Source organism: Botryllus schlosseri, chromosome 3, assembly GCF_051294905.1.
Source record: "Botryllus schlosseri isolate E-star chromosome 3, Bs_hap1, whole genome shotgun sequence".
Classification (NCBI taxonomy): domain Eukaryota; kingdom Metazoa; phylum Chordata; class Ascidiacea; order Stolidobranchia; family Styelidae; genus Botryllus; species Botryllus schlosseri.
The window spans coordinates 13,912,795-13,939,370 of NC_137238.1; the positions used below are offsets into that span (position 1 = coordinate 13,912,795).

The 26,576-nt window shown below is 40.0% G+C and overlaps 1 protein-coding gene across 1 annotated transcript; it reads right to left on the reverse strand.

Moving 5' to 3' along the window:
• Nucleotides 1-3,010: 3,010 nt before the first annotated feature.
• LOC145435823 (spindle assembly abnormal protein 6 homolog) lies at nucleotides 3,011-25,643 on the reverse strand. Its single transcript, XM_080313091.1, has 16 exons — nucleotides 25,520-25,643; nucleotides 25,144-25,219; nucleotides 23,696-23,836; nucleotides 21,146-21,263; nucleotides 18,486-18,668; nucleotides 15,540-15,737; nucleotides 14,088-14,204; nucleotides 13,301-13,453; nucleotides 12,421-12,537; nucleotides 11,682-11,771; nucleotides 10,937-11,101; nucleotides 8,692-8,788; nucleotides 7,802-7,950; nucleotides 6,912-7,171; nucleotides 5,917-6,088; nucleotides 3,011-4,386 (listed from the first exon to the last, which is right to left on the reverse strand). Exons 1-16 carry the CDS (start codon nucleotides 25,626-25,628, stop codon nucleotides 4,249-4,251), a joined length of 2,283 nt encoding a protein of 760 aa, XP_080169217.1. The 5' UTR covers nucleotides 25,629-25,643; the 3' UTR covers nucleotides 3,011-4,248.
• Between the last annotated feature and the right edge of the window lie 933 nt (nucleotides 25,644-26,576).

Genomic DNA, 26,576 nt, shown 5'->3' on the forward strand with positions numbered 1-26,576 from the left:
CGGCATGTAGAAGCTTCAAGGAGCCGTCGCCCACCTATGTCAACTAGGAGGCTATGCCGCAAAAGGAAATCTGCTCCGAGAATGGGACGAGAAACGTCCGCGAGGACAAACCGGCACTCATACGTCTTGGTGCCGATGTGCAGTACTTCCGTTCTGTATCCATAAGTCTTGATCTCTGAGCCATTTGCAGCTACCAGAAGGGGACCGGTATTGCGAGAGAGGCGATCAGAGCGTAGAGCGGGAAGGATGCTAACCTGGGCTCCTGTGTCTACCAGGAACCCGCGGGCGGATTTGGCATCGTTGATGATCAAGAGGCAGCTACGAATTCCACCAACCGCGTCAGCCTCTAACCGCGATCGGCGTCGTCGTTTCCCTGTCGGGTCTTTCTGCGACGGGCGTAGCGCACCGTGTGCGGTGCCGAAGATTCACTTTTCTGCTTAGACACCAACTGGGCAAATGTGCACCCTTGTTTGCAGTTCGTAGCCTTCATACCGAAAGTTTTATGGTAGTGACAGATGAAAACTCCGGTTGCGCTGTCCACTTCTGCCTGTGAGGCGATATCCTGCGCGTCATGGCGTAGGGCGCTCACGTTGGCTGTCTGAGTTGCGAAAAACACTCTATCCGCAACTTCTGCCAGTTTTTCAACATCTGTTTCTGCGGATGTGGCCAGCGCTGTTCGCACTGCAGCAGGTAGCTGGGCCAACCAGAACGCTCGCAGTAATGTCTCTTGACTGCCACCTAGCGCACGCATGTGTCTCAACAAACCAGACGGCTTTCTGTCTCCTAAGCCGGCTATGTTAAGAAGTTCAGAGTCCTTAACTTCTTGTGGCTTGCCATATACTTTGATTAGCGCTTTTTTGATAGCAGGGTACTTTTCTGTTGCTGGCGGTTCAGTAAGGAGAGAGGAAATTTCGCTAGCAGTGGCGTTATCTAACACCGAGACCACATGGTTAAATTTCGTATCATCTCGAGTGATGCTTGCAGCCTCGAACTGAGCTTCAGCTCTAGCGAACCACAAAGTAGGGTTGTCAGTCCATAGTGACGGAAGTTTAACGCTTACCGCATTAGCTGACGAAGGGATGACGAGAGTCTTCAGTGCGTCGGTCAATCCCTGCATAGCGGCGGTATCCATGTTGGAAAGCGTCAGTATAATCCTGGCTGTGCACAATACTTGTGGTCTTCTGGAGTCTTCCAGGTAGTTCGGGGTCACCAATGTAGGAACTCGTTTCCTACTGAGTAGTTAACTAACTACGTAACTCTCATTTCGATACTGAGAACGCCAGACAAGTACAGCTAAACTCAATCTGTAATCACAACAACAATAATATGAACATGCTCTCTGACTGGCACCTTTTGAGCGTGCAAGTCAGAGCGGTACGAATGTATCAGAATGTTAATATTCGAACGGTAACGCGTCAGGAATAAGCGTAATACATTTGTGAGTCGCGATCGCTTGGATATAGTTTGTAGGTGTATTATGTGCAGCTACACGGGCTGATAAATGGTCAGTCACGTGGTGCGAGAAGAAAAACAGAAATCACGTGATATACAGATATGAGAGAGAGCTAGAGCGTCATAACGTAGGCTTTATCGGGTGGTAATCGTCCGTAGGCTCATATCATGCATTTTGGAATCTATTTACACAATTATGGAAAAATTTTCAAATTAAAAAAAACTCAATTTTTTGAAGGCCTTTGTTTAAAACATGTTTTAAACATAAGTGTTATAAAACACCGTTTATATTTCACAGCTGCTTTACATTACATCACACTGCGTCTTGGGCAACTGGATCATGTTATATTGTACACATACGATACGACACTATTTACAAAATTGCGACCTGATTAGACTTTTGAAATTACATTTTGTTTCGATTGCAATCCTCCGACCAGCTGCTAAAATAGTTCGTGAAAATTTGATCAAACCCTTTAAACTGCGCACTCAATCTCTTCAGACCTTCCTTATGTGCTTCCCAGGGTTGTAATGACTCGAGTCATGACTCGACTCGAGTCAGACTCGAGTCACGATTTTCGGATGACTCGACTCGACTCGAGTCATTTTCTCAAAATACGGAAATGACTCGACTCGACTCGAGTCAATCTGCGTATTGACTCGACTTGGACTCGAGTCATTGCGCATGACTCGAAGCAAGTCATTGACTCGAGATTCAGACGGCGAAGACCGACATTTCGTTGTAATTTCGAAGCCAACACACTATTGGGATTTCGTTTGTTGGTACTGGTGCTTGAAAATGCGACCAGAAACTGCTAAAAGTGAGGAAAATTATTATATTATAAATGCGAACCATTCAATATCACCAAACAGAGTTAAGAAAGTGGGTTTAGGAAGACTTTAACTGGAAACTGAGCAGTCAACACAATGACTTGGACTCGGACTCGAGTCATAATATCATGACTCGGACTCGATCCTCTGTTCGCTGACTTGGACTCGGACTTGACTCGGTGGGAATTGAAAATGACTCGACTTGACTCGAGTCAAAAATATAAAAGTTAGATTGACTTGTGACTCGGAGCCTAGTGACTTGGTTACAACCCTGGTGCTTCCACTTGAAGTGTTTTCAGCCTGTATTGTAATCGTTACTTCCATTGGTAGGCCTACTCGAGTATAGATTTACTTCGGCGTACTTATACTTCATCCCTGCTGCTGACTACTTTTGACCATTTCGGTTCGAAACTTCTGGATTAGCTTAGTCTCCGCTGCCGACCTTCCTTATGTGCTTCCACTTGAAGTGTTTTCAGCCTGTATTGTAATCGTTCCTTCCATTGGTAGGCCTACTCGAGTATAGATTTACTTCGGCGTACTTATACTTCATCCCTGCTGCTGACTACTTTTGACCATTTCGGTTCGAAACTTCTGGATTAGCTTAGTCTCCGCTGCCGACCTTGGTCTTGTCTCGGTGCACGCAGGCTACTCAAGAGCGTTCACTGTTACCCTTATCCGAGAAAATTATCTGCAGATCCGCATGAATACCACAGGAACAGTACAGCGATTGAATTGAGCAGCCGAGTGTATATTTACATTTTGAAAGGCAGAATACAGACATAGACAAGAAACGATCGAGGTAACACTACGTACACTGATACGAAGTATGTGTAATTTTAAGGCATGGTAGGCTTCGTACGACTCACCACAGTAAATTAACGAATGCAATCATGCTGGAACTGAACGCTACACTAGACGGAATACAGTCTAAAAATATCAAATTCAAAATACCAAAACCCCAGGAAGAAATCAATGTCGATCTAAAGCAGTCTGGGACGTCTCTACATAGATAGGTAGCTAGCTACCATATAGATTTTCATTTGTTGGCCACGACTCATTTTAACAAGCGTTAGAAAGAACAAGCAAGTTTGTAAATGGAAAATAAAGAAATATTTTCGAGAAATCGCGAAAGCATACATTCAAGGGGCATACCAAGTACCTCTCTCAGTAGGTAGAATCAGTAGACTGAATCAAAGCTTGAAGCTTACAATTTAAGGTTGCCATCGAAATATTGAGGTTTCTAAATCACAATTCGACAATTTCACGGGTAACACATCCCAGGTGTTGGTTCGAGACTGTAAAGGATTATATTCTTATATTCCGAAATAGACTAATCGAGGCTAAAGTTCCAGCGGAGGAAAATATCACAGCGAATGTGCATTGAGCGGTTCTACAGAAACATCACAACCTAAGTGAATTTGGGGTGATATTCAGGAACCTTATCCATTGCCACATAAGAATAAGCCATCAAAGCTATTTATTTGCAACAGCAGGGGCTCAAGAAACTCATCAGAAAATTGTGGATATCAAGTTGACCAGCCATTGCTTGGTCACACATCAGCACAGATTTTGAAATATACTCGGAGAAAAAAATGAAATCATTCATTTTGGCAAGAAACTACCTTTCCGTTAAACTAGATTTCACGATGAAGCACGAAATCGTACAGCAAGTTCGTCTTGTTGGTATTCAGCCATTGCTGCTTAATCAGAAATCTGACACTAACCGTTGTACATACCGTCACCAATATATCAATCACCGAATTGGCGTATATTTATAACATTGGCGGATAAGTTCGAAGACCAAAGCTGTTGCCGCAATAGATTGCATCGTCTTGAAATTGTAATCAAAAGTTGTCTCCGCTTGACCATTTTCGTATCAAAATGAACCTTCATGCTTCAGAAACCTACTCCGATAGGCGTCGACATGTTTGCGAGAGGACAAAAGCACAGTGCGGTCCGTTCTTATCATGTAACCTGCGTGTTGGTTTTGGGACTTCTGAAGTACGCCGATTTTGGAGCTGTCGTTTTCGAAGAGGGCTGACCAGGGTGGCCGTGGGGCTTCAAATTGATTCCTAACCGCGGAACCGTGGCGTTATGCAATGCCTGAAACACGCGAGTTAGGACTTGAAAACGCAATACGACGCGAGTCTCAAAATAAGATGGAATAATCTATTCATAAGGGTTGTTTGAAAATAACTTTTTCACTGGCTATTTGATTTTTAGGTCGGCTAAAAACGCTGCACGCTAAATTCGGCTTAATTCCAACAAGTAGAAGCGAAGCTATTATAGTTTGAAAATTTTACATTTATTTGAAAAATTTAATTTTTTTTAAATCAATTTTACGGTTGAACCCAATGAAATTGTCCAAATGTCAAAGAAAACGATGCGCAACAAATTGGGCTCAGTTCCAACCACTACAAGCAAAGCTATTCGAGGATAAAATATAGGATTTCAATTAAAAAGTAACGGCAGCAAATTCCTCAAATATTAATTAGAGATCTACCCAACATAAATACAACTGTGCCACATCCAACATTTTGAACATCAAAAACTTTGTTTCATCTGGCTGGAATTGAGCTTAATTCGATGCGCGTTGTGTTTGAACACAACTTAACAATTCCAAGGGGTTGCCAGTCAAATTAGAAAACAAAATTTAGATTTTAAAAAATAAATTCAAATTTCTTTTACTCCAATACCGTCAGTTCTACAGGTTGGAATATTTAACGAAATATATTGTTCATGCCATTTTAAGATTTGAGCAATAGGGAGTGTTGTGAACCTTACCTAATTCCCTGAACTGAAACCTGATAATACCTTTGTGAGTCGTATAATTTGTCGTGTGAACGTAGATAACGAAATATGAAATCGTACGACGTTGGGTTCATTTCGAGATATACGTGTGTAATACCACGTAGAGACATTGATGCATGCAATGGTGATTATTAGCTGGTTCGGAAGTTGATATACATTCATGATTATTAGCCGGTTCGGAAGTCGATAGACATTCATGATTATTAGCCGGTTCGGAAGTCGATAGACATTCATAAGTACTTCGCCAATTGCGAGAAAGATATATCGCATTTTGGGCCGTACATGATTGGCAATAAAATTACGAGTCGTGGAGACAGAACAAAATATATTCGTCAGTGTGATCCATCGAATACGTGTGCAAGAGACAGGCTTCGTGGTACGTCAACCAACAAGGTCGTACAGCGTGGTTACGCCGGTCGTCGAACGAAAGAAGAAACACACAGCGAATTGTAAACGCAACCTTTCTGGAGTCAGATATACAATTATACAACTACAAACGTTCGCTCTGCGTTAAAGAATAGTCGGTGGAATTTGAAGGTTAAATTTATGTTCGAGCCCTAATAGTAATATTTATTACATAAAGGTTCGAGTGGACACTCATCACCAGAGGTGTAGTTGTCAGACCTTCCGTCAACAACTTACACTCCAAGTAGATTGAATACATCTCGGAAATTGCTACCTCTCATGCTTGAACGTCTACTTCTACGACCCCAAGCATGACTACTTCGACCAAGTCTGTTGAGAAGCACTGCGTCAAACTGAGACACACTGGTAGTTACACCTACCCTTTCGACTACCAACATTCAAACCGAATAGCCTTACCTGTTGACTGATTCTGTTGCCGTGCGGCAGAGACGTCGATATCTTGCTCGGAGCGGCGGATGTTATCGCTTTGTTATGACCCGGGGAGTTGCTGTTATCGCTGCTGCCAGTAGAATTCCTGGCCTGTGCGTCACTGCTGACCAAATACTTTGGATCGATGCCGTCCACTGGGCTGGAAAAGTATCCGCGATTTTCATACAAAATCAAACGAACGGGGTCAAACTAAAAAGAGACGATTTCGCCCAATCGAAGCTGCAACGTTTTACGGGAGTACCAGTAATTTTGAGGCTGACCACAGCTATACATCAAGACACATTTGTTCTAGTGCTTTTTTTCCAATTGCCAACCAATGATTTGGAAAACTGACGCAATACAATGTTTTTCTGCCTTATAAGTCATTACCAGAGATAGTCAAAGTTACTATGGAACAGTGAGACGTGAGATCGACTTGGCTTGTGTTGGAGATGAGGTTAGTGTTAGATCCAAAGCCGGCATAGCTTAGAGATGAGAGATGATATTAGCTTAAGGTTTAAGGTCAGCTAAGCTTAGATGAGGGATAAGATTAGGCTTAGGTGTAAGGGCAGCCTACTTTGGGTTAGAGATGGCTATAAGGATACGTAGCAAGATCAGGCTTAGGTCCGAGGGCGAATTAGCCGACAGATGGAGGAGCATTGAGCCTGGATTTGGAAAATCCAGTTTGAAGATTTCGGCCAGATAAGGATCGGTTTTGGATACGAATTTTCTCAAGTTAGATTTGGATTTGGACTCGAGCACAGAATTAATACAACCAATCTGTCTTATTGCACTATTAGACTAAAATTCAAGCCATTATCGAACTTGGGGCACAATAAGAAATGAATTCTCGGTTCAAAATAGAATCTCAAACAGGGAACGAAATGCAGAAATATCATTGCCCAGAAAGATAGCTGACCTGTGCATCAAAAATAACAAGGTCCACACGAAATAAATCTGCCACCAACAACAACTGCAGGTACCTTGCGTCTCTTTTGGTCTTTGGAGACAAATTCTCTTTATTACCGGGGGCCGCCCCAGATCCGGGTTTATAATGAATCTGAAGTGACGCGGGCGCAGTTTCTAATCTCGGAATTCTCGAGTCCACCGCGGCCCCCACTTGAATGGGTGGACGAGCGGCGGGGGGCAGCATCAATGGACTGGCCCCCATCCCGGGCGTTATCGTCGGGCCCGAGATGTGCAAGGCTTGCGGGGTAGAGCCAAGTGGCGTGCTGTAGGTTGGCTGTAAGGATATTTAAAAATTATAATGATAAAAACGTAACATAACATAAAAAATTCGAATAATGAAGGCCTCTAATATAATCGGGAAAAAAATGTTTAGTTTTAATCCTAATTCTACTATACACTGTAATTTGGAAAAAACTGTAGGTATAATTCTAATTCTTATGTTATTTGGAGAAAGACTGTTAAAATCCTAATACCAGAACCTAATTTGGAAAAAACTGTAGGTATAATTCTAATTCTTATGTAATTTGGAGAAAGACTGTTAAAATCCTAATACCAGAACCATTTCGAAAAAAACTTTTAGGTATAATTATAATTCTTACCTAATTTGGAAAAACTGTCCAGTTATCATTCTAATTCTAGTATGATTTGGAAAAAAAAACTGTAGGTGTAATTGTAATTCTTATTTAATTTGGAAAAGCACATAATTTCTAGTTGTCCAACAAGAGTCTTTTCATACATCAAAATGTGACCTAGTTCAACTGGAGCTTTGATAATTAAAAAATAAATTAAATTCATACAAATTCAACAATTTTAAAACAATTCAATAACAAAAAAAGTTGATTTCAGTTCGCCGTTATCAAATCGTGAGCGAGCCGTCCTACAGCAGGCTTTTGCCAAAGCTTACCGGTCGCGAATTTCCCATCTGCTTGAAAGAGTTTGTAGTCGCGGCATCGTTGGTTCCATGCGCGTAATGATTTGAAGTCGGAACACTGGCCGATGTCCTCACGGCCCCTATTTGCCGTTCGTTAAGTTGCTTGTTCAACCAGTTAATGACTGTAAAAAAGAAGTAATGTTATAGTCGGACTGTATCAAAATTTATAGCCTACCTAAGAAGGCCTTAATTTCTACACATTACCAGCCATCAAAGTTGATTGAAATATTGCTAACAACGGTGGCCTGATATTAAATTTAGTGATGCGGGCGTAGGCTAATATTTCTGAACATTAATGGCTCATATTCGAATCGTAAACGCCAAAATTTTGGTTCCAAACCGTCACATTTTCTGTCTGTCCACCGAATATACGACAATTTCAATATCTCGAATTGGAAGCGTGCCCATTAGTACCGAGAAATCAAACGTCAAATTTTAAATGGATTTAGAAAGGATGAGGGAATTTTTCTGTGTCGTGTCCTAATAGAGTTCATGATGTACGTTGACTCAGCATACATCGCAACGACAGAAGTGTTATACCAAATAGTTGAAATGCTCACAACTCGTACAGATCAGTTAAATGGTAAAGTAGAGGAAACTTTCTGGACAAAATTCGGCAAATTTTGACGGTAAAATTTAGCAACATTTGCCAGTGCAATAGATCATAGCAAACCGCAAAGTCGTGGTTCTTTAAAATGAAAAAGTAGTGCATATATTCAGTGCTTTCTAACTGTAACCACTAGAGAGTCTATGTGCAGGCCCACAGTCCACTTTATTATCACATCTTAGCCGCTTGTCAGAATAGTTGCACACCGCCGGTCTAAATTATCAATCTATTCAAGCGTTAAACCGCCATCACCAACCATTTTCATTGGTCTTTAGCAAGCCTCGGCTTTCATCCAATTTCGCGACAGTCGCTTCCAACTGACCCTTGAGCTTTTCAATTTCCTCTTCCCGTGCCTGGCAAAAGGTATAATCATGATCAGAAGAGGTTCTATCGCTTTTATACGCTCAAGACACAAAATGTACAACATGAAACACAGATAGCAGGATGTCAAAATTACCAATTATAGCCTCTTGGTCAATAACAAATAGAAAGTGTGTTTGTGATAGGGTAACGAATGCAAAATGACCAAACATCAATGCTTGGGGCTGTTTATAAACTACAAAACGATGACTTTTCGAAGAGATGGTTTCGCTGTAATCGTGCTGACAGAAATAACCCATTCACAAAGTCAACCAAAACACCATCACCGAGCCAGACATTTAAATTTCAAACGCACAAAAGTCCATTCCGAGACATTTGCAGGCGGAGAAACAGGGGCACTACAACACAGACAAAATTGTTTACAAACACAATCCGCTCATTCAAAGCTACATTTAAAAGAGTGCCGAATGACAACCCGTCAACCATGGGAAGTCGATTACTCGGCTATTGTTTTTAAACAATAAGAAAGCAATCGCTGTTGGCACTAAGTGACCCGCCGGGGCGCAATCGGACACCTGTATCTTTTGGACGACACAAGTATCATTGTGCCACAGCAAAAAACGTCGACACATCGGAATTCCATTCTCTCACGAGTCATCGTTGGAGAATTCGCACCTAAGGTCCAGTAATATTCCACAGTGATTTTGCCAGACTAATTCCATGTTGTGTTTTGAAATCAAAGAGCTACAAATATGATCGAATTACCTACGATTTCATAGACTTCATTTCCACTACAAACACAGAACAGAGCTTGTATCAAGTGGCGTTAACTGGCACTGGGCAAGTTCTACACAATATAAACTGACAAATATAACCGTACTGTATATTATTCAGTGACCACAAGGCATTATTATTATTATCAGGCTCACAAACATAACCTGATAAGAACGTTGAGCTGGAATCAGACACTATGGGTTTTACTTCAGGCCTAGTTGAAACTGATGAGCTGAAACCTTGTTACTTAGCGAGAAGTAGGCTACAAGACAGATTCTTGAATCAACCATTATAAAGCAGCAATATGTGCCTTCAGATAGAACATATCTATACTATGTGGATATTTTATTAGATCTGTCTCATTATTCAGTTATACTTAAAGCCAAATTTGTCCGTTGCACCGTAACTGTGCACAAGGGTTGTTCAAAAATAACCTTCTTTCCGGATCCCGGGGATTAACCGATTAAATTGTTAGTTTGCTTACAAAAATGCTGCTCACCAAATTTGGCTCAATTCCAACCAGTAACGCCGACGCAGAGCCAAATGAAATTTTTGAATTTATTATAAATAAATTATATTAAATTATTTTTATATTAAATTATAAATAAAATAAATTTTACTGTAAACCCCATGAAATTATTTAGCTGTCTACAAAAACGACGCAAAGTGAATTTGACACAATTACAACCCGTAGAAGCGAAGTTATTTGAGCTTTTCATTCATAATATTGGGATTTTTCACCGGCAATGCTATTATTTCAAATCCAAAACTTTCAACGGCAATAACTTCGTTTCCACATGCTGGAACTGCGCCAAATTTGTTTGCCGACCTTCAAAAATAAAAATTAACCCTAAAGTACAAATTTAATATTGAAAAACTTCATTTAATGTGGTTATATGTGGTGCCATTCATGTTTCTGCAAGCAGAGGCTTGCGAAATTATCTTAAAGTCTGTTAACTTAATTGTGATTGATTACTGATGTTTAGAAGAAATGGAATTTGATGCCAACCATAACCTGTATTGATATACTGACAGGTGTCGCATAATTTCACTGTCAGAATTTAACGAAGTTCCTTTAACCGTCTCCATAGATTTCGTGTATATCTTGTTCAAATCGAGTAGTGTACTACTTTAAAACAGTAACGTACAATGCTGCACCATTGCAACGTAACCTCAAAGGTGACCATGAGCTCTCTGTTACGACACCATGTAGAAAATACGTTCAGAACCTCTGAATCCATTTCGTATTTGATGTTCTATTGAGCTAACTAATGGACAGGCGTTCCAACTTTATGCATTTAGGAATTGAGACAAAATATTCTGATATATTTGGTGGACAACACTTCTGTTGATTTCATAATTTCCCAGATAGCACCACCGCGCCGTAAAAAGAGACAGATAATTACCCGTGATTTTTCGGAGGCGGTCTCCAAGTCTCGTTTCAACTTGTCCATGGTCTGTTCCTTTTCGCCGATCAGCTTCTCCTGCCTGGTGGTGACTTCGTTGCGGAGCTTGACTTTGCCGATGTAGCCGCGCAGTTCCCCTTGCAGACGTTTGATAATCTCGTTTCCCTGAGAAGGAACAAGTGACTCAGTAAAGCAGGGCTGGATATGAAAATGAAATTAACATTTATATCGCCATTATCAGTTGATCGGAGGCCGCTACACATAAAAATACAACATAAACCCTCGCGACCAATGAAAACTGACTAAGCACATCCCAAATATATGTGTGCTTTCTGAAAATAATACACCGCGTCTAAAATGTCACCTATCGTACCAGAAATGACTTTCTACTTTTCAAATCACAAGGAGGGAAAAGTAAGTGGTTTTGTGTCAAAAAAAACTTGCCTACAAAAGTGAAATTATTCAAAGAACAACACCACTCGATGAAGAGTTAAATTAGTTAAAACCAAGTTGAACATTTAAAAAAAAGTTGGAGCACTTTGTTACTGAACATCTCTAGTTACAATGTGCATTACCCAACTGGAAATAGATTAGCGCAAAAGCTCCTTCATATTGATAAAAATGCAAATGATTCCCACTATGGTCCAATTAGCCAGCAAAGCTTGAGTAGGGTACCGGTATATTTCAAATGTTGATTCCTCACACCGTGGGGAAAACATTCAAACAATCTATGCGCCAAACGTACCTTCAACAACTCGTCAGACATGGTCTTGACCGTTCCTTCCAACTTTCTTATCTGATTTTGCTGATCGTTAATTCTCTGGTCGGATTGGGCCTGGATAGAAGTTCAACAGAATTATTCACTTTGCCAACACGCGATTTGCCTCAACTGTGAGTAGCTGACGAACACCAAACCCCTGGGGTTATGCTTGACACAATAATATGTGCGCTGAATCAGAGTAAAGCCAACAAATTTTGTGGCGGATTCTTTCTACAAGCTTCATAGTTTTTTGAAAGGTCCACGACGAGAAAAAGATAGAACCACAAGGCTAAACAAAGTCAGTAAGTTAGTATATTGATTCGTAATCGATATTTAGTTTTCACTGATACAATTCCACAGCGCAGGGGCACCTCAATCACACTAATGTTATTCAGTTACTTCAGCGTTTAGAGCTGAGTAATTGGAGTCAGTGTTTGAATATCAGTCGTCGGAGAGCGCAAGTAAAATTTGGCATTTTCAATTTGGACTCAGATGCAAATATCTGATGGCAAAGGATTTGTGAGAGACTGATATTGGAAAGTTTGTACCGCAGGCTCTGAAAAAAGGAAGAGATTGGAACTGGCCAGAGAGTAATTCTACCTATCACACAGGAAGAGCAGCCTTCAGACGCCACTACTAAGTCATGACTGTAGGGTTTAATTTGATAATTGCATTATCAAATTATGAGCACGGCAGACATGGATATCAAGTCATAATTTTGTACCTTCATCTCTTGAGAATTTTCCAACGAATTCGATATCCTGGATACGAGCTGTTCCTTATCGAGTAATTCCTGTTCGATTACGGCGATTCTCGTCTTCAATTGCTGCAGATTTTTGTCCTGGATAAAACGGTTGAGGATTGGGGTTGATATTAATTTGTCAAATTTCTGAACTATCCTAAGTAAATAACGAATATGTCTCAAACCTGATGCCCACCAAGGAACGAGGTTGGCAGTATTTGCTTGCTAGGATCTCTTAGAGTCTCGGCTTTTGATCTACATCTTTACCATGCCCTAGCCCTACTGGCGAGTGGCGAAATGGCCACATTAAAAATAGTGGGTGTCAAAACAATTAGCGTCAAAATCGCAAGGCATTTAAACTGCAAGTGTCATGACAGCGATACATTAAAAATTGCAAATTTATTCAACATAGCATGCTACGGTTAGATTTAGTTTGGGTTAAGATCATGTTATGGTTACGGCTACTTTGAATGACTTGTTATCATGAGACTTGCTATTATGATGTTCGCAATATTACGAAACCCGCCGCATTGACACTCACTATTATGAACGCAAGCCCTTTGCTATGGCCTGAGACGTTTATACTCAGCAGACCAGAAGATATATCGCAGAATGACAACACAACGCGAGGGTGGTGAATGGTAGCATACCCAAGATAAAAATGGACTGTAAAATGTTGTTACAACACATTATGTCAATGCGCGATGGAGTGTTCGAGAAGCCATGCTCCACAGTTATAATTTCTAAACAAGGGTCACTTTTTGTACCCAAAACTGAATCGGCCACGACAGTGCTATACACTTTAACTCGCTTTTGACATGCCATAGTAATAAATAGCACTTCTAAAATCAATTCGACAAACCTGATTATGCCGTTCCGCATCAAGAGCGTTATTTTCCCTTCTAGTTTGCTGCAGATCGTTCCGACACCTTCTCACCTCCTCGTCCATCCCCACAAGTTTGGCTTTTTGCTCCCGGATCGTCGCCTCGGCCCGGTATCGCCTGTCGGTCAATTCCTAACAAGAACAAGTCATTTGTTGTTTGTGATATAGAAATAGAAATTTACACGCGATAACAGAATGGCTCTGAAACACCGGGCATCTCAAAATTATTGCCAACACAACGAGTGGATGCCCATAGGTTATGCAAATGTTCGAAGCTGATCTTGCAAACGCGATATCGACACAGAATAAAACAGAACCAGAGAACTACATTCAGGCTTGCCATGGCGTTCTCATTTTTAAGACATGTCCTTATTTTGAAGTGTGATGCCTTATAAAACTACAGCACCCTTATCTAAGAGGATTTTTATTATTTTTCACTTAGCCTTTGAAGTCCTCAAATTTGTCTCATTTCCGGCCAAAGAGGAGGGTGATTAGGACTGGGACCGATGAACTTTTTATTATTCATCAGCCCAAGACAAAGGCCATGGACAGGAAATATTAAGACTTTTTGGCTGACTGAAAACTTGACTTTGCCAGAAACTTGAAGCCTGAAGACTTGGCATTTTGCCCCCTTCAATTCCCCAATGATTTATCTGAAATTTTACCCTTTACTACTGATCTAGATAATACTAACGGTCCGTTGATCTTTCGCACTAATTTCATGCTTTCAAGCGAGCCCCAGAAATCATCAGCATTCTACGATTACCTTATTCACATTTTCTACATCGGAGAGCCTCTTTTCCAACTGTTGGACCGTCTTTTTATACCCGGACTCCATGTCGCGTTTTTCAGTGTCATGTCGTTTCTGCATTTCGGTTTGAATCTGAAACAGGACCAAACAGGGTTAGCAAAAATCCTGCTGCTTTTTCGTTTGATAAAATATAGATTATAACAGCTTTCAACGTAATGATATGGGGTGAAAGTATTGTAGAGTCTATGATTTGATGTAAGTTCAGGAAGGATCAAAGTCAATTTCATTCGTGTGAAGGTACATCTGAGTGAAAATACGACATTTTTGGTGAATTGACTTGACTCGAGTCAATTTTTGGATTGACTATGACTCGTACTCGAGGTATTGTACATGACTCGAACCAACTCGTATGACTCGAGACTAGGACGGCCAAGACTGAGGTTTCATTGTCATTTCGAAGAATGGTAAAGCCACCGCATTATTGGTATTTCGTCTATCAGTCCTGAGGAACATTAAAATATTATGAATGCGAGCCATTCTATATCACTCGAGCAGAATAAAGTGGGTTGAACAGGAATGAACTCAAAACGGAACAGTGAACACAAATGACTTGGACTCGGGTCGACTTGGACCTGACTCGATGTTGAATTGAAAATGACTCGACTTGACTCGAGTCAAAACTATAAAAGTGACATTGACTTATGACTTGGTTACAACCCTGGTAATAAGTGACAAATAATCAAAGTTAGGTAATCCTACAAGTATGGACGATTTGAAAAGTGGAAATATCCACATTTTGTGTGACGGCAAAGGTAACGATGCAAGTTCTCCACCAGATTAAATATAATTTATCATATCCAAGCATATCTATTTCACCGCATTTCGTGACAATACTATGTCCATCATGTTATCGTAGAAATGTCGTCTCCACTCTACACCCACACGAGTAGCTTTTTACTACAGATTCTGGATGCTGTGACACGGCCTATAACGTTCTCTAGGGACTGTGAAACCAAAAAATAAATACCAATGACTCGACTATTACGAGAACGTACGAATTAACAGGCTGCTATCAGCAGCTCCTTTCTGAAAATGCAAGGTCATTTTCCAAAATAGAAATTAAACGACATTTGAGGAACAAGGATATCAGGTCAGTCCAAGTGTCATTATCAAGCACCACCTACTATAACGCAAGGTTGGTGTCTGGTATTCAACATGCGAGGATAAACGAATCGGGCGCATAGAAAGACAGAAATCGTTCCAAAGTATCTACATGCGTTGCTATAGTCTTGATAGACGTGGTTTTACGAGTTTATAATTGAATAATTGCATTATAATTAGGTATGTCTTCTGAAATCCAGCTTGAACCATAGTAATAAGTAGGCTACTTGACTTTGTGCATGTTTCTACGTATTATATTATGCAAATTAATAAATAAACTCTCTCTGAATATCACACATCGCATACCTTCAGCGCCTTCTCTCGCTCGTTGTTGATGTCCTGAGCGTGCCTCGTGCTCAATTTTTCCGTGTGTCCGGTCGCTTCTGTTCTCAATTTGTCGAGATCTTTCGTCTTCTGAGCGAGCTCGCTCCTCGCGCTGTCAAGCATCTGACCCAGTTCGCGTTCCGTCGACGCCAGCCTCGACTCTAGCCTGTCGCGATGCTCCTGAAACAGCAGACGAAGTTGAAATATCGCAGACTAGACCGAGCCCGTACGACTGGCTGAAGGCGTTTCGGTTCGCGGAATTCCAACCAAAAATGCCTGCCTTTTTCAGTACAACTCGGCAGATCGGGCACGATATTATTACAACTCTTATCAGGGGCTGAGCAAAATCGAATAGTTTGAAGCCACCAGGAAAATGATGGAAATTATTCCCTATTTCTGGTCGATTATTACTCAATGAAAATTTTTTTGGTCTCAGCTATTTTTTTCGGAAAGTCACCGGAGTGGAACTGCAACTAAATGACTTTTGGATAGCCCCCCCGTTCCACTGCAGCTGCTACGCGTCATCATTTCTTAAACCGCCATCCAAAAATCATTCAGTTGCAGTTCCATCACGACGTCTTTCTGAATAAAACGGACGCGCCTAAAATTTCATTTCAATCCGTTCTTCAATTTAAGACTACATCCCTTTTTGAGCGCAATGCCCCTTTAACAGAAATGTCGTTTCATGAATATTTGTGGCCTTGTGTAGGAAGTTTTTTGATGCTGAGATAAGGCTAGCCGCGGTTCTAAGGCTTCAACGGTGTGAATGAAGTAATGAAACTGATATTTTTTGTTGATAAATATTACTTCTGGTGTGAAGGTGTGAATTCTTTTTGCTCGAAAACATCGAATCCTACTGCTCGACTTGGGGCAGCCTACAGTGTCCAGTCAGTAACAAGTTACTGCTATTTTAACCACTTGGGCTACTCAAGTGGCGCTTCCACAGCTACTTCTCAGTTTATTTTTTCAGGTAAAATCAGTTCTATGGTTGAGTACAAACCATGACAAATCCACGGAAGTGAATGAAGCTCATCAAGTTTATACATTTTGTAACGTTTTATCAAATATCGAATATCACACAAACTTTCTTATACCATAAATTACTATGCGACTCCTTGGTTGTCATAACTTTACTGTCAAGGAATAGGCCTAGTCACTTAATCCGGGACTAAAGAGTAACAGCTTGTCACTACAAAACATCTAGCTGTACGGTTCTGTCACAAGGTTTTGATGAATCAATCCTAATTTCGGGATAGCAAAGATAAATGATCATAAGATTATTTGTTGCCTGATTCCAGTAGTAATGAAGTTTCAAGTTCTCTAGAAATAAAATTATCTGTCGACACCAAAGTGCAAGTAGTGTATAAATGAAAACAGACATGAAAAAAAAAACAGTGACGAGGGTGATAAGTAGGGCCATTTTTATATGACCGTAAAAAATCAATTATATGACTTTATTTTATGGAAAATATGACTTTATGTGAAAATAGTGTATTTTTACAAGTAACCAACGTCACTCATGGAACTGCGACGAGTAAAACATACATAACATAACAGTAATACGCATCCATTTATATTTTAAACCACTGTTGTAGTACAGTTTCATGTAGTGTGGAATGTTAGAGTCTTTAAAGTGACAATTTGGACGTAAAAATGACTTGAGGAAAATGCTCCACAGACGCTGATGTGGGTTGACACTTCTGCAGTTTTGCATTCAGCGGTGGTGAAATGTCTTGCCTTCGTATAGCTCCATAATTTGTTTCACATCGTTTTTTTCCAATCGCTTCTTAAAGGGGCACTGCGCTCTAAAAATGATGTGTCTCAAATTGAAGGGCAAAACGAAAGAAAAATTTTGGCCGCAGCCGTTCTCTTCAGAACGCCACCGTAATGGAGCTGTAATGTATTGAAATTTCCAGAGTTGCAGCACGCTCCAGCAGTCACGCAGAGATCGAACTTTATATAGTTGTCAGCCGATGTTATGAAGGAAATATGTCGTACACGCCAAGGTGGTTTGGATACCGCGTTCAACGGAAGATGTCCAGTCAGGAGATTTATGTCAAAATCGGGCCTAGTGTATTCTATTTCCTTCATAACATCGGCTGACAACCATACAAAGTTCGATCTCTGCGTGACTGGACTGTCGGAGCGTGCTGCAACTCTGGAAATTTCATTACATTACAGCTCCATTACGGTGGCGTTCTGAAGAAAACGGCTGCGGCCAACATTTTTCTTTCGTTTTGCCCTTCAATTTGAGACACATCATTTTTAGAGCGCAGTGCCCCTTTAATGTAATTTTTGAGCTCAAGCGGACCGTTTCTGAAATCAAGGGCATTTAGATCAGCATTAGCCTCTCCATTTTCCGTATCAAGTTTGAAATATTGTTGTAGTGGAGGCATATTGCGGTGACCAATTCTTCAATTATTTATTATAGTGCCCACCGTAAATACTATTTTATTCAAATCCAAATGTATTTGTATGTAAAAAAAACATGGTAGAGCTTTTTAGCCTGTCTGCCCACTGACTGAATTTCAAATGACTTCCTACTTCAGTGCGCAGAAGTAAAACAGATTGTGTAGCAACACAATGCAATCTGTGACCTCATAATGCAATGTGTGACCTCATAGTTCTGTGACTGTAATGCGATGTAGGCTAACCTTACAGCTTGCCTTCGTTCAATCAGAAATTGCCTTACTTTCTTGGTGCTTAATTGCTTCACCGCTTATTGGCACTTTTTATTTAAAGTATGACTTTATAACTCAAATATGACCTAACCAGGAAAATATGACTTTATAACTTTCTTAATATACCCCATAGGGACGTGGTTTTCGCGTTAAAATTGATTTCACGACTAGCTGATGCATAGACAAAAATATGACTTTATTGACTTTAAATGGCCCTAGTGATGAGTGATGACTATCTCATTCTTACCATTGTCTTCTTGAGGCACGAAGCCAAATACTTTTTGACGTCTGCATCGTTGCCGGGTACAAATTGCAACGATAGGTGGGTCAAATGCTTGAAAGGGTTGGTTTCGACCACGCTCAGTTGTCCAGACCCTTGCGGGGATGCGCCAAAGTTCGACTTGAAGTGAGAGCTGGATCCCGTTTCGAACTAAAACGGTAATTACGGTTTTCTAGGTGGCTTTTAGAACTGGCTAATTGATAAAATTGTTAGGTTTATATATAAAAAAAAAACTGCACACCAATTTTGGCTCAATTCCGACCCATTATGGCATTGCTATAGAGAGGATTTTTTTATTTTATTTATTAAAAAGAAATATAATTTTTTCAAATTTTACTGGCTACCCCATCAAATTGTTTGATTGTCAGAAAAAATGACGCACAACGAATTTGACTCAGTTCGAACCAGTAGAAACGAAGTTACTGATGTTCAAAATTTTAGATTGCAAGTCATAGCATTTACGGTGGGCAGGACTATAATAGATAATTAAAGAATTTGTCACCTTAAATACTATTTCATCCAAATCCAAATTTTGCAACTACGATCACTCCGCTTCCACTGGTTGAAATTGAGCACAATTTGATGAGCATCGTTACTATAGACAACCTAACAATTTCATGGGGTGGACAGAAAATTTATTTATTCATTGTTACCGTAAACCGGGGTAACTTTGGACAATTTTCAACAATTCCGCTTTGTATCTTGGAAATGCTAGGGTGTAGGGGAGGCAAGTTTTGTGTTTTTCATGGGTCATGGAGCAAAGATTAGAATTACCTGATCCAAAATCTTCATGGTCATAAATAAGTACCTTATTTTCGTAAATTATCCGTGTCCAAAATTACCCCTATTGCATGATTTTCACCTAATCCACCCCCCCCCCCCCAAAAAAAATAATAATAGGTAGTGTATGAAGGGTAATGCCCCCTTATTCATCCCTTATCTCAATTTCCCCTCATGCCTTCACCAATTGGGACTTATAAATAACATATGGTGATGAGGGGTATAATGGGTATCATACTGGCAGAGTGGCAGTGTCAGCAATCGACAGCAAACATTAAGCATGTTACCATGATTTATTGCCGATTTCAAATATGTCACTGTTCTTTAAAAGATACACTTTCCCTTTCTTATGTACTCTGATGGATATATTTGTCATAATTTACGATATTCCATATTCAGCAGGCACATCTCTAGGAGTATGTGATAAGTTTTTCAAGTAGCTTACACCTGATTACAATCTCTCAGCTCATTGCCTACCCATTTTTCATATTTCGGCAAACTCTTAATTTGTTAACCGTCTCATTCCATTTTAAAAAGCCATCAGGCCGGTCATAAGGAATATAGTTGACGATACACTTTGACACAGATGAAGAAGCCACTTTCCGGAGCTCTAAATATCACATTTTGCACTGTCCAAAGTTACCCCGTTCTGATAAAATTTGACGGGGCAACTTTGGACATCACATTTTCTTGTATTGATCTAAGAGTGAACCCACTGAGATTTTTGCCATGGATTAAGACTACTTAGAGGTATCTGCTGCCAAGTTTTGAATCTATGAATCACATGCTATCTATGTTTGGTTGTAAGAAGTTAAATGGCCATCAATTTTGACGAAATTGACCCCCGCCATTAATTTATCAATGTTAGGTCAAGTTTAACTGGTATTGAAATGAATCCACCTTTTATTGAGACTACTTGTGGTACTCTTGCCTCATGAAAAAGAATTATACATCCAGCGGCAACCCTTTTCCATCAATAACCATTCAAATCTTTTACTGCTTAGTGTCCAAAGTTACCCTTAAGTCCAAAGTTACCCCGGTTTACGGTATATAATAAATAAATCGTTTTTTTCTCTTGTAGCAATGCGGCTAGCGGCTACTATTTGGAATTAAAACAAATTTGGCGTGTAGGCTTTAATTAGGTTTCAACCTAACAATTTTATCAAGCAGACAGTTAAATTTGAGAAAAAAAGTAACTTTTGAACACCCCTACTACGTATTGCGACACATTTTTTACGTCGACTTTACTGCCCAGAGAATAAAGTCTTACCGGCATTCAAACATATGTTTGTTTCACTGTGATATAAGAGATGTAGCATAGGCTACAGTTGGAAAACTAGAATATTGTCAACATTTTAAAATTAGATTAGGAATTATAGCTGCACGGTTTTTTCCTAACTAGAATAGAATTGGAATTACTGAATTCGCAAAAGAACCACAACAAAAATAAAGTTCCGTTCATATGGATTCCGCGTTCATTGCGAATGTCTGCACACCAAGCTTGGCTTGTTTTACACTATACGGTTATCCTGCAACATTTTCACGACCGCAAATTAGATTAGAATTTAAATTAGAGCATAAAAACATTTTATCAATCAGATTAGAATTAGATTACCGGCTTTTGGCTTTAATTCCACTCTCGCGTTCTTAAAAAATTAGTCCAGTGGTTAGCAATTGAAAACAGCCTCTACAAGTGAGCAACTATAACAATTAGATCATATCGGGTCAATATAGCGTAGGCTACTCATCTTGTCATCCGTTGCCTTATCATTTATTGAATAATTGCTGCTCATACCTCCGACATGACAACTTAGGCTACCGCATAACATAACCGAAAACACTATTACCTGTAGCAAGAACTTTGGTACGTCCCTGCTCTGTTCCAGCCGACACTGTTGCAGGAGGCCGGTAAATTTCTGAGGGAACGCTCCGAAATCAACCAGCAGACCTTGCTGGGACTTCAAACTGCAAAGCAACATACAGACATCACACAGCACACAGAACATAGCCTACTGTATTAGTGGTTTACATCAGTAACAAGAATGAATAAACAGGGGTACTTGAAGATGGTCAAAACAGCCAGCGTTGGTATACTAATCAATAAAAGTAGAACGCCACAAATACAAGTAGAAGTGGTAGAAAATGAAAGTCTCAAAAGTACTCGCAACAGTATCGCAAATAAGATTTGGCCAGGGGTTTACATACTTGAAGAGCTTATCGGAGGTGTCTTCTTTCAAGATTGCAGGGTGTTCCTTAGTTAAGGCAAAATCACTAATTGCCAGCCAGAGGCAAAGTTGCAATTTTTAAAAATATATTCAGTTACTGCGATACCACTTGGTTGTCTAGACAATTTCACATTTAAAACCAATTTCAACTTTACAAAATCCCAAGCTTGAAAAAGTAAGTAGTTTTCATTCAATGAGTGTTGATTAGAAGATAAGTAGTCTATTAGCATTTATTCACTTGAGTAACCAGAATTGTTAGTTTCGATTCGCAATTTTGTCGTGACTCGACTTGACACGAGTCATTTTTTCAAATGCCTAAAATGACTCGACTCAATTTTTGTATTGACTCGACTTGTACTCGAGTCATTGTGCATGACTTGAACCGAGTAATTTGACTCGTGACTACGACGAAGAAGACAGACATATTTCATTGTAACTTCGAAGAATAGTAAGGTCACCACATGATTGGTACTTCGTCTATCAGTCCTGATACTTGGAAAATAGGGCCAGAAGCTGTTAAAACTGAGGAAATTACGATATTCTGTATGTGAGCCATTCTATATCACTCGAGCAGAGACGAAAAGAGTGGGTTGAACCGGATTGAACTGAAACCTGAATAGTAAACATAATGACTTGGACTCGACCCTGTACTCACTGGTGTGGACTTGACTCGGTGGTGAATTGAAAATGACTCGACTTGACTCGATTCAAGACTATAACAGTGAGATTGACATGTGACTCCGAACGACTTGTGACTTGGTTACAACCCTGTGAGTAACCAGAGCAAGTATGCAAAGCCTATGCCTACTACAAAAAAGTAAAAGTACATCATTACTGACAGCCTTCCTAAAGTATGTAACATTGAGATTACCAGGGCTGTAAACAAGTCTCAAGGCTCTGAGTCACAAGTCAATCTCACATTTCTAGTTTTGACTCGAGTCAAGTCAAGAAATTTTCAATCCACCGCCGAGTCAAGTCCGAGTCATGGTAATGGTATTATGACTCGAGTCCGCGTCCAAGTCATTATGTTGACTGCTCAGTTTCCAGTTGAAGTCTTGTTAAACCCTCGTAGGCCTATCTCTGCTTGGTGATATCGAATGGTTCACGTGTTTAATATATATACTAATTTTCATCACTTTTACCAGTTTCTGGTCGCATTTTCAAGTACCATTACCAATAGGCCTAGACGAAATCTCAATAGGTTGGTTACTTTACTATTCTTAGAAATTGAATAGTAGGCCTATATTCATATTGAAATGAACCCGAATATTTTCCGCTGACACTCGTCAGAGGTAATCGTCAGCAACTAGTAGAGAAATCGTATCACAAAATATGACGTCATCAGCATGAAATTTCGTGAATGAGAGAGCGTTCAATGTACTGGTGGTACACGAGCACCTTTTGTTGACAGAGTTTTGGTTGGTTGGTGTATTTTGATAAAAGTCGACTACAAGGCACACAAATGAAATTGTGAACGGCCTCGCCCAACGATTCGAAATCGGCCGTCTCGATAATTATTCGCACAAATCGGATTATCTAACAGATGTTTGCCGATGGCAGAATTAATGGCCTTTGATCGATCAGCATCAATCTTAAGCAGATGAGAGGGTGAGCTTCGAAATTAAAATGAAATGTCGGTCTTGGCCATCTGAGTCTCGAGTCATATGACTTGGTTCGAGTCATGCGCAATGATCCGAGTTCAAGTCGAGATATGACACAGATTGACTTGAGTCGAGTCATTTCCGTATCTTGAGAAAATGACTCGAGTGAATAGTCACCAGAAAATCGTGACTCGAGGGGAGTCATTACATCCCTGGAGATTACGGGTATAATCCCGAGCATAGAGATAACATCTTGCTTCAAGATTTCGATGCATTACCAATTCTTGAACTGGGAAACTGCCAAAACAGCAATCTTTTTGAGCCGAAGAATACAATATATAATTATATCCATCAACATTAAAACATAACGTCTGATCATTATCCAGACAGAAAGAAATGGCTGTTTACATAAAAGCATTCCGAATCCTATTCTTCTCAGTCATCACTTTGATTAACTTGCATTGATTAGCTGACGAAATGCATATTCTCTGATGACAAATTGCAAGTGTACTGAAAGCATCTTGTAAACTACTATGGTAGTAATCGTAAAGCAACAATGTTTGTTGCATACCTTTGGAAATCTTCTTCGCCGAGGCATAAGTTGAACAGAAAAAAAGGATCATTATCGTCGGTCAGACGAACGAGCAAATCTTTGCGGTGGAGAGGTGACGTTGTTGTTTGGATTTCGACAGTGATCTTAATCGACACTTGCCTGAAACGACAAATTTGCATCTCTGCATCCACTCTTCCCTAGTAGCCTATAGCAGAGAAAGAGCTGATTCAAAAGTAATAACACAATAGTCAATGACTTGGAAATATATTTTGCCAGTGACGGCCGTTCAAAACTGGTTGATAGTGCAAGTCTTGACTTCACCGTTACGTGTTATACCGGTAGATTAAATGTTGGACCTTATCAATATTTCAGTATGAACCAATTTGTTGCCTGCAGCTATATTAGAAAAACTATCCGGCCAACTTGTAATAAAGGCTTCATACCACACAATACATAACGTACCGGTCTTAAATATATACTGTAGCCATCCATAAAGCAGTAATTCAATAATGAACACTAATCCCTTCAGAATCATACATATTATATTTTTATTTGGTGCTGTGATTTTTATAGTCCGATTGATGATCTCAATACTGTCCTACATTATCTCAAATGAATAAAACTCAGTTTCAATCACAAAACAACAACCTCATGAAATGGCCTCAGAGCAAAGACAGCCATCATTATGTGATCTAAAAGCAAATTACTATATTACATTAAACACTTTCAGATGCACAAGATGAATATATAAATTACAATCGGGACTGGTACCGGCAAGCCCAAACTCAGATTCATTTTTACAACTGATGCAAATTAAGTTCGCGTTTTTCAAGATGGCTGCATGGGTTGTATAGGAAAATGTCAAAGCGACAATATAAAATAGCATCGGCTGTAATAGGGAGTCAATAATTCAGGGCCACTACAGAACATTTATGTTATCATATAGTCAGACGATGGTAGGCCTACATGACCGCGGCCTGCGGGCAACAATCGACGAATGCTGCGTATTGCTTATACATTATACTAAACACATGTATTTCATACTGGCATATCATGACACATAAATATAGAGGCAGTGCAGGTGCAGTGCAGCATGCATGTGCAACATGCAGGTGCAGTGCTGTACTGACAAGTGACAACATCATTTTTCAATCAATATATTCTCCAGTTGACAGAATCTTATTTAGTTAAACAAAACCATCGACAACTGTTTTGAGTCGATAGTTAGCAGTGTCGTTGTGTGTTAAGCAACCCTCGACACGCGGCCTATACTTCATTTGATGGAATAATGGCTTAACAAATACTTCGAAATAGAAGTATATATGAAAACGAAAAGCAATAATAAAACACCCTAAATCGACGGAAGCGTACTATATAGCTTGCAGAACCGCAGAACTCCACTTAAATGTAAGTACGATATATGTGGTACGGTTGTTATCGAGTGCAAATCAACAATTAGAACACACCTGTCCTCCGTGTCTGGAGATTTATACCGAACATTGTGTAGCTCAGAATACAGAGTCTCAGTCATTATATCATTATCTGAAAAAAGACAGTCAAAATTACGGTGACTACCGCTGTCTACGAGCAGTAACGATTAATTTTTTCAGCAGATTATCATAGACATAAGTCTTTTCCCTGTACAACCATAGCAAAAACTATTATACATGTAAATGAGGTTCAAGACCTTCCTGAAATTCCTGACCTCGGTGCTAATCGCCTGCATATGCGGCGTGTTCAGTACACCAACTGAACGATCCTAAAACTGTATAGTGACTAACTGCGCTCTAATACAGATGCTCTTAGTGTGGCTAGTTATAAATTCAAGAATGCAATAATTACTTGTACAACTAATATTTCGCAGACTTTTGTAATCACCGCCAGAAAAATACCAACGTTTTCCTACGCTTGAATGAGCTCCATGTTTATGTTTAGAATAATGCTGTACCATTGAGGATTGCGAAAGATGTTTATGAGGAGGTTAAAGTTTTCATTATATACGCGTTCCCTCAAGACAGAAAATGCCGAGCATGTTCAATAGGTCACATTATAAGCACCCGACTATGGCGTTGTGGTTTCACTCTAGTAAACACTGGCAACAAGTCGGGAACATTGACACCCAATTGCGAGAAGGCAAAAAGTGCGCACTCAGTTCAGAGTTTTATGGATGAATGGACCAAATGCAGCTGCACAGTTATATGCAGCTTACATGGAGAATATATCAGCCCCACAAATATATAATTCAAATATCTATGGTCGCACTGCTGAGTGACTTTCAACGCAATAAGTCCCCGGACGAGAAACCCGACTCGCGATTTAACAATAATAAACCAAACTACAACGTCCATGTTCACAGTTAAACGTAGCATACGCATACAGCATACGCAGGGCCAACGCCGAATTATGACTAAAGCAAAGGAAACACCGAAATAGGTCTACTTATTGTATCGTCGGTAATGCCACTGTTTTAGCGGTTCCTAATTGTATTCAACCGGACAATCATGAGTTCGACACCCCTGATGTACACGATACCTGGCGACGACTCAGCCCACATGCCATAATAATGCTGAAGTACATGCTGACTTTTTAAACGTCACCAAATGTATCAACTGTAACAATCAAGTGCTAATCCCATAAAATCAATATCTATCGTCACTTTGCCAACAATTTCGACGAGGACTTGCAAGGGAATATAAGCTTTCGCCTTAACTGTATCGGTCAGACCGGATAATGAATTCGGCGTCTGACTATTGATACACTGATATCGAGCAGAGTATAAAACGGGTTGCTATACTTGCTACCGATAGACGAGTTATTACAGTAGCCAACACCTCAATCGTACGGACTTGTTTTTTTCATGATACAACCATAGTCTTTATAAGATAGTCGTTACACTCCA

Coding starts and splice junctions, on each gene's coding strand:
- LOC145435823 (XM_080313091.1), bottom strand. CDS start 25,628: ATGGTACAGCATTATTCTAAACATAAACATGGAGCTCATTCAAGCGTA. Junction 25,220..25,519: donor GCGAAATATTAGTTGTACAA/GTAATTATTGCA, acceptor GTCTTTTTTCAG/ATAATGATATAATGACTGAG. Junction 8,789..10,936: donor CCGCCTCCGAAAAATCACGG/GTAATTATCTGT, acceptor ACCTTTTGCCAG/GCACGGGAAGAGGAAATTGA.